General features: G+C 35.7%; 1 protein-coding gene across 2 annotated transcripts; it reads right to left on the bottom strand.

The window, feature by feature from the left end:
- Positions 1-294: 294 nt before the first annotated feature.
- Positions 295-7790, bottom strand: cstpp1 (centriolar satellite-associated tubulin polyglutamylase complex regulator 1). 2 transcript variants are annotated; one of them, XM_048159304.1, is made up of 9 exons: positions 7319-7789; positions 7051-7153; positions 6845-6975; positions 6661-6745; positions 6488-6573; positions 4580-4775; positions 1050-1159; positions 868-931; positions 295-674 (listed from the first exon to the last, which is right to left on the bottom strand). In XM_048159304.1, the coding sequence occupies exons 1-9, from the start codon at positions 7365-7367 to the stop codon at positions 506-508; spliced, it is 993 nt and encodes a 330-aa protein (XP_048015261.1). In that variant the 5' UTR covers positions 7368-7789; the 3' UTR covers positions 295-505. The 2 variants fall into 2 exon arrangements, with proteins under 2 accessions (XP_048015261.1, XP_048015262.1); XM_048159305.1 differs by having other exon boundaries at positions 533-674; positions 841-931; positions 7319-7790.
- Between the last annotated feature and the right edge of the window lie 1357 nt (positions 7791-9147).

Below are 9147 nucleotides of genomic sequence, written 5' to 3'. Positions count from 1 at the left end.
TGCCTAGATCTGCTACAGGATTTATGTATGTCTATTTATGCAGCAGCAGCATATCTTACATGCTCACAGCATTGTGTCTGTGTATCTATTAACAGTAGCTAGTCCATACTTGCTCTGCAGCAGCGTAACAGATGTAGTAACTTTGCCATATTCAATAACATGCTAAAAATATTTTGAAAGTTTTTATGACTGGAAAAAAAAAAAAAAAAATAAATATATATATATATATATATATATATATATATATATATATATATATATATACCTTTAATAATTGACATTTCAGACACAATATGGATGGCTAATTTGTTTATTTTTTGGCTTCAGGAATGGAAGCAAGTGGGTTACAATGTAGCCCATAGAACTGGAAATCTAAATGGTGAACACAGACAAGCAGAGAGATGCATCAGCACTGTTGGAATGGCACTTGTCTAATCAAATGAGTGAAGCGGCATAACTGCTGTCTAAAAAATCTTAAAGATGCTAACAAGCAGGTCTGTGCATGTTAATTCTCAGAGGAGTCTGTTTCCTCCGTGGAACCATCGCTCTCCATTTCGATCCTCTTGCGTTGATGCAGGGACTTGCGTGGCGAGGCCTTCTTGGACGTCTCCTTCTGTCCCGCAGCACTGCTGCTGCTGTTGTTGGACGTCGGGCTGATGGCGACTTGAGCTATGCTGGAAGATTCACAGAAACATAGTGTCAAATGTATTACATCTCAAATCTCCCCTTTAGCATATTAGCTTTCAATAAAATGTGTTAAATATAAAAAGATTGTTAGCAAGCTCTCAGTCTTTTAATAAAAGACATTTTATAGTTAACCAGCAAGTGACTGTAATATACTCTTTGAAGCAAGTCCATCTCTCTCACAGTCTCTCCAGCTCCTGGTCCATCTCTGGATCAATCAGCAGGTCTGATTTATTGGGAAGAGCACCTGATAAATATATGTTAGAGAAGATAAAGCATTCAGTACAAATTTCTAACTATCAAAAGAACAAAAGTTACATGTATTCAGAAATACAAGTAAGCATTTTATATTAGCTAATACCCACTGATGTCTTGGTTTACTCCCTCATGTTTGGCCAAGGCCATCAGGAAGCCATAGAAAGACACACGCTGACTGCTTTCTAATATCTCCTTAATGGCAACAATGGAGGGAAACCTGGGAAAAGATGAGATCAATATCATGTTCTAGAGTTAGTGGGTAACACAATTACAAGTAACGTAAAATATGTAATCAGATAACTTTTTTAACACATTACTTGTCTTAAAGGATTAGTCCACTTTTAAATAAACTTTTCCTGATAATTTACTCACCCCCATGTCATCCAAGATGTCCATGTCTTTCTTTCTTCAGTCGAAAAGAAATTAAAGTTTTTGATGAAAACATTCCAGGATTTTTCTCCATATAGTGGACTTCAATGGGCACCAAACAGTTGAAGGTCAAAATTAGTTTCACTGCAGCTTCAAATTGTTCTACACGATCCCAGATGAGAAATAATGGTCTTATCTAGAGAAACCATCACTCGTTTTCTAAAAGAAAAATGAACTATAACTAATTGTTATATACTATTGAACTAGCATATTGCATATAAAAATTAGTTCAAACTTTGACCTGTGGAGGGCAGTAATACACTTAGCAGTGTCTACACTGCCTAAATTCTATTAGAGGAGACGAAGAGAGCTAGTTCAAGATGAGCATTTATGGTTAAAATGTATAAAATTTTAATTTTCTAAAAATTTTTTTTATATATATATATATATATATATATATATATATATGCAATATGCTAGTTCAATAGTATATAACAATTAGTTATAGTTAATTTTTCTTTTAGAAAATTAGTGATTGTTTCTCTATATAAGACACTTATTTCTCATCTGGGACCATGTGAAACAATTTGAAGCTGCAGTGAAACTAATTTAGACCTTCAACCGTTTGGTGCCCATTGAAGTTCACTATAAGGAGAAAAATCCTGGAATGTTTTCATCAAAAACCTTAATTTCTTTTTGACTGAAGAAAGAAAGACATGGACATCTTGGATAACATGGGGGTGAATAAATTATTGAAAATATCTGAGTTACTTTTTCAAATGAGTAACGCGAGTTACTTTGTTTTCTGATTTACTCACTGACACCTCTCTTGTCCACTATGAGAAAGTGCAGAGGTGTTGTGTGCGCTGTGTAAACATGATGGTTATTGTAGTTCTAGACTAAATGTGAGCATTTACTCATCTCAATTGCACAAAAACAGACTCAGTATTCCTCAAAATGAATAAAAACAGTGAAATGCAAACTCAGAATATTATGCAAACCTGAAAATAATTAAATATATTAAATTACACAAATATACTTTATGTATTTAATCTCACTTTACTATTTAGTGTCTTTGCATATACCAATAAGCAAAAATGACTTCAGATTTGTGTTTCATTTTTTACATTTTTTTTATTATTATTACTTAAGTAAAGAGTGTTAATAAACTTTCTTCACCTGCGTCCTTTTCTTCTACAATCTAGAATGGCAGCACAGCTGAAAGGTTTGTTAGAGCGTAGCCTTATTAACGTTATTAGTTACTTTTTAAAGGAGTAACGCAATATTGCAATGCATTACTTTTAAAAATAACTTTCCCAAACACTAGTGTGGATGATTATAGTGGGTCCCATTGTAGTGTACAATGTAACTTACTATATACGCCTAATATTATTTTCTAATTTTATTTAAATATAGATTTAATAATATAATAAAATGAAGAAGTTAATTAATTCAATAATATACAAACCCGATTCCAAAAAAGTTGGGACACTGTACAAATTGTGAATAAAAAAAGAATGCAATAATTTACAAATCTCATAAACTTATATTTTATTCACAATAGAATATAGATAACATATCAAATGTTGAAAGTGAGACATTTTGAAATGTCATGCCAAATATTGGCTCATTTTGGATTTCATGAGAGCTACACATTCCAAAAAAGTTGGGACAGGTAGCAATAAGAGGCCGGAAAAGTTAAATGTACATATAAGGAACAGCTGGAGGACCAATTTGCAACTTATTATGTCAATTGGCAACAGGATTGGGTATAAAAAGAGCCTCTCAGAGTGGCAGTGTCTCTCAGAAGTCAAGATGGGCAGAGGATCACCAATTCCACCAATGCTGCGGCGAAAAATAGTGGAGCAATATCAGAAAGGAGTTTCTCAGAGAAAAAATGCAAAGAGTTTGAAGTTATCATCATCTACAGTGCATAATATCATCCAAAGATTCAGAGAATCTGGAACAATCTCTGTGCGTAAGGGTCAAGGCCGGAAAACCATACTGGATGCCCGTGATCTTCGGGCCCTTAGACGGCACTGCATCACATACAGGAATGCTACTGTAATGGAAATCACAACATGGGCTCAGGAATACTTCCAGAAAACATTGTCGGTGAACACAATCCACTGTGCCATTCGCCGTTGCCGGCTAAAACTCTATAGGTCAAAAAAGAAGCCATTTCTAAACATGATCCAGAAGCGCAGGCGTTTTCTCTGGGCCAAGGCTCATTTAAAATGGACTGTGGCAAAGTGGAAAACTGTTCTGTGGTCAGACGAATCAAAATTTGAAGTTCTTTTTGGAAAACTGGGATGCCATGTCATCCGGACTAAAGAGGACAAGGACAACCAAAGTTGTTATCAGCGCTCAGTTCAGAAGCCTGCATCTCTGATGGTATGGGGTTGCATGAGTGCGTGTGGCATGGGCAGCTTACACTTCTGGAAAGGCACCATCAATGCTGAAAGGTATATCCAAGTTCTAGAACAACATATGCTCCCATCCAGACATCGTCTCTTTCAGGGAAGACCTTGCATTTTCCAACATGACAATGCCAGACCACATACTGCATCAATTACAACATCATGGCTGCGTAGAAGAAGGATCCGGGTACTGAAATGACCAGCCTGCAGTCCAGATCTTTCACCCATAGAAAACATTTGGCGCATCATAAAGAGGAAGATTCAACAAAGAAGACCTAAGACAGTTGAGCAACTAGAAGCCTGTATTAGACAAGAATGGGACAACATTCCTATTCCTAAATTTGAGCAACTTGTCTCCTCAGTCCCCAGACGTTTGCAGACTGTTATAAAAAGAAGAGGGGATGCCACACAGTGGTAAACATGGCCTTGTCCCAACTTTTTTGAGATGTGTTGATGCCATGAAATTTAAAATCAACTTATTTTTCCCTTAAAATGATACATTTTCTCAGTTTAAACATTTGATATGTAATCTATGTTGTATTCTGAATAAAATATTGAAATTTGAAACTTCCACATCATTGCATTCTGTTTTTATTCACAATTTGTACAGTGCCCCAACTTTTTTGGAATCAGGTTTGTATTTTTTCTTAATGGTTACTTGTAAGTTAAATATTTAAAAAAAATGCAAATGTCAAAAGCACATACAATAACTTAAACTTAAATCTAAATGAAAGCTTTTATTTTTATATATTTTTTAGTTAACTAAAAATATTAATAAATACTATAATAGTATATAAATAATGAATGAATGAATGAATGAATTTTCTGCAAAACTCTTTCTGTCTTACTTGTGTTTGAACCTCTCACAAAGTCCCTCTATACATTCACAAAAGATGGAGGAGTCTACGCCTTCTTGAGCGTCCGGCTCCTCATTGGCTGCACTGGATAACTGCTCCACCGAGGTGGAGGTCGGGACTATGACAGTGTTTGGGTTCTTCCCCGACAGCAGGTCTTTGTAAAGCACGGACACACTCTCCACAAACTCTGTGAAAGTGGATGAGGATTAGATCATTCTGATGAAAGGCGGAGCCTCGAGTAACCATAGAAACGCTTACACATGGTGATGATGTCACTGGCCTTTTGTTACACCGCTGTTAAACTCTCAAGGTCAGTGCAGCTTTTGTGTAAGTAAGACCTTTAAATATCACCAGTGCTTTTGCGATTGGGTAGTTAAGAATTAGCACCTGAATCAAGATTTTACTTGTATAAGGAAAACTGTATATTTTTTAAGTGCTATAAGCAGTTACAATCACTTTTAATAGTTATATGAATAGTTTATGTGATGTACAGACATTTTAAGACTTCATAAGCAAAGTACAGCTTAATATTATAGTACAGTGCTCAGTACACCCCCTTTGAAAAGTAACATTTTAAACAATATCTCAATGAACACAAAAACAATTTCCAAAATATCGACAAGACTAAGTTTAATATAACATCTGTTTAACTTATAATATGAAAGTAAGGTTAATAATATAACTTAGATTGCACATTCTTCAGTTTTACTCAAATAAGGGCGAGTAAACGAAAACTACTACATCTAGTTCTTTGTATGGCCTCCATGATTTTTAATGACAGCACCAAGTCTTCTAGGCATGGAATGAACAAGTTGGCGACATTTTGCAACATCGATCTTTTTCCATTCTTCAAGAATGACCTCTTTTAGAGACTGGATGCTGGATGGAGAGTGATGCTCAACTTGTCTCTTCAGAATTCCCCATAGGTGTTCGATTGGGTTCAGATCAGGAGCCACTGAATCACTTTGACCCTGTTCTTCTACAGAAATCCAACAGTGGCCTTAGATGCATGTTTAGGATCATTATCATGTTGGAAAAGTGCACAACGACCAAGGGCACGCAGTGATGGTAGCATCTTCTCTTTCAGTATAGAGCAGTACATTGTGAATTCTTTTTTGTGCCTGGGCTCTAGGGGAGGCTTCTTTCGTGGACGGCACCCATGCATGTCATTCCTCTGCAGTGTACGCCATATTGTGTCACGGGAAATAGTCACCCCACTTTGGCTTTCTACTTCTTTATATAACTGCAGTGAACTTACATGCCGATTTTCTTCAATGCTTCTCATCAGAAGACGCTCCTGTTGAGGCGTTCACTTCCGAGGACGACCTGAACGTCTCTGTGAGATGGTTGCAGTTCCATCTTTTTAAAATTTTTGTACCACTTTTGCTACAGTATTCTGACTGATAAGTAAAGCTTTGCTGTAGCCTTCACCTTTCTGGTGTAAAGAAATAATTTTCTTTCTCAGGTCTTGTGACATTGCTCTTCCATGTGGTGCCATTGCTGACAGCATGAAATGGGAAGGGGTTTTAACACCCTTTTATAGTCAACTGTCTGCTGGACACCTGTGTAATAAATAATTAGACTCACCTGTGGTTGAATTCTTGTTAAATTAGACATTTGTAGTCTAAAATTTAGCTTTGCTCCAGAGACTTTCAGTGGGGTGTACTCATTTTTGCATCGCCCTAATATGAGCAAAACTGAAACGTTTTGCTCTCCAAGTTATATTATTAACCTTATTTTCATGTTATAAGCTAAAAAGATGTTATATTAAACTTAGTCTTGTCAGCATTTTGGAAATTGTTTAAAATGTTACTTTTCAAAGGGGGTGTACTCATTTACGCTGAGCACTGTACTATAATATTATAGTTTAGTTTATATATTATATTATTAGTTAAATACCTTCATAATAAAACTGGATTTGGAATGAATAAATAAAATCTGAGAACGACATTAGACAGTCAGTGGCATCGTCTGTCAGGACAATCCTACGATAGAAAGAAAATATTAAAGTTATTCAGGTAAATATCAATGTGAAACGTCAAAGAATCATCAAACAGCCAATCTGAAATTACCTGGCTGTGTTTTGTACCATCTCAGTGGGAAAGTCAGGACATAACAGCTGTAAAAGTGAACTGTATTCTGACATTGCCAACAGATCTGCAAAAAGAAACAGCTGTTTTTAATCACTCTACAATGCGAACAACTGAAGGAAAGTGTTATGCATGACTTAAAAACTGATAAATTAAACAAGTTTACCCCCATTCTTTCCAATCTGTCTGAAGCATTTCCAGAAGATATGGATGAAGGTCTCTCTGTTATGAGGTGTTGCTTTGATGTAACTGAATTCCCTGAAGAGCACATGATTCCCATTCTTCACACTAGTAAAACTGCAAAATTATTATTAAATTATATTATACCATGGTAGTAGCTGTATTATTTTTTTAGTATCACAAATAACTTACTATTCTGCAAAATATCGGACCACACCAAATTGACTGTACTCCTCTTTATGTTCAAGTATCTGTGTGACTGCATCATTCAGATAGAAGACGACATTCGTTTCAGCTGTAAAGTAAAAAGAAAAAAGGCAATGACATGACAGCAGTGTGTGTTAATACTTTTTAATGCAACTGTCAATCATTCTGCAAGCAGGCATCTTGGAGCCCACTGCAGCTTATCAGTCTGCGAGCCAACAAAACAACTACCCAAGCAATAATAAACGTAACATACCTAAATACTCGTCAACAGTGAGGCTGAAACGGTCCGTATTCATTTTCATGATGTTTTAGGGTTTTAAATGATTTGCTGGGATGCAGATGCGATTCATGACTCTGCTGGTAACCCAGAATGGAGTCCTTAAAGATGCTTTAGCGGTCAGTGTGCCCACTCTGCACTGACGACACTGCTTCATGCGTACAGTTTCTTAAGGCTCAATGCTAAAATTGAAGGTAAAACTTTATATAAAGCTATTTAATTCACTTTACTGTGTTATTTAAAAATATAAGGTCACTGGAAGTCTATATATGCGTGTTTTCCCTGTAACATTTATTCTAAATTTATGTAATTGCCTCAGTATCTTGGCTCAAATTCATCCAGGGATATAAAACAACCAATAGACGACGCGGTCGAGCAGCACATGACACAACACGGAAGTGAGCGCTGGGTGGAGTCTCGCCCTTTTTTTGAAAAATGCTTGGCTGTGTTTCGTCAGTTTTTGTTGATGCAGCCGCGGCTATGGAAACCCGCGCATGCGCAGCACAGCTGTTTTACTGCGCCCATATGGCTTTCCATTTAAACACTAATCCACGAGGTTCTGTATATATATAAAAATATTTTTTTTTCTTTGTCAATGTCCCAAAAGTTTGTTTCCAAAACCAAAAAGTGTATTCACGATGTGGAAAAAAAAGTTAAACACGAACACTCTGTAATTGCATGCTCACAAATATATTAAAAAAGCTAAATATTAAATAAAACGTGTATAAACAGCACAAAATGCACTAACTAGATTTTATTTATAATAGATATGTATTGTGATGATTGTGATATATTACAAAAATGTTAACAATTGACGTTAACTGACGTAACACAACTGCGTGACGTGACATTACAATTTATTACCTCAGTTTATGATAGAATTTGTTTATTAATTATTAGTGTAACAAAATGTAGGTATATATATATATATATATATTTGTTCTTTGTCAATGTCCCAAAAGTTTGTTTCTCTGTAACTGCATGCTCACAAACATATTAAAAAACACTAAATATTCAATAAAACGTGTATAAAGAGCACAAAATGCATTAACTAGATTTTATTTATAATATATGTATTGTGATATATTACAAAAATGACGTAACAACTGCGTGACGTGACATTTTTATTTATTTTTTATATTTTTTTAATTTGTCAATGTCCTAAAAGTTTGTTTCCAAAACCAAAAAGCGTATTCACGATGTGAAAAAAAAATGTTAAACACGAACATTCTTTAATTTCATACTCACAAAACATATTAAAAAACGCTAAATATCCAATAAAACGTGTATAAACAGCACAAAATGCACTAACTAGCCTATAACAAATGAAGTGGACGTTTGAATGAAAACTAGGCGTCTCCTCCCTCTGTCTCCCCGCCCTCGGAGGCGTTTCAAAGCCCGGAGAGTAATGACCAAATATCGGTCCCAGCTGAAGAAGATAGCCCTGTCTTCCCTCTCTAAAAGCAGGTAACTAAAACTGATGAATGTGATTGTGATCGGAGATTATTACACGAAAGGCGTTTTAAGCGTTATCTGCTTCATTATACGTTGCTGCGTTTTATTTGAGGGCCTCAGTTTTAGTGACGGACTGAATAATATCAAGCCGCTTTTATATCTGTGACAAACAATAGTGTGAGTCGGGGTTTTCATTTTATTGTTACGTGTCAGGTTAGATGAGATATTAAGGATAAATGCTGACGTTTCAATCGTTGTGTTTGTTGTGGAAAGCTATGAAAATGACGATATTTGTTTGAATCTCGTGATGGTTTAAGCTGTTGCAGGACCAACAGACAGTCAGTCAGGGC

The sequence above is a fragment of the Megalobrama amblycephala genome, linkage group LG15 (assembly GCF_018812025.1).
Source record: "Megalobrama amblycephala isolate DHTTF-2021 linkage group LG15, ASM1881202v1, whole genome shotgun sequence".
In the NCBI taxonomy this organism is placed as follows: Eukaryota; Metazoa; Chordata; class Actinopteri; order Cypriniformes; family Xenocyprididae; genus Megalobrama; species Megalobrama amblycephala.
This window is presented reverse-complemented; position numbering and strand designations above follow the sequence as displayed.

Excerpts from the sequence above, each read along its gene's own strand:
- cstpp1 (XM_048159304.1), bottom strand. The coding sequence starts at position 7,367 with ATGAAAATGAATACGGACCGTTTCAGCCTCACTGTTGACGAGTATTTA. Across the intron at positions 6,746-6,844 it reads ACAGATTGGAAAGAATGGGG|ATCTGTTGGCAATGTCAGAA; the intron begins GTAAACTTGTTT and ends TTCTTTTTGCAG. Across the intron at positions 932-1,049 it reads GGGAGTAAACCAAGACATCA|GTGCTCTTCCCAATAAATCA; the intron begins GTGGGTATTAGC and ends TATATTTATCAG.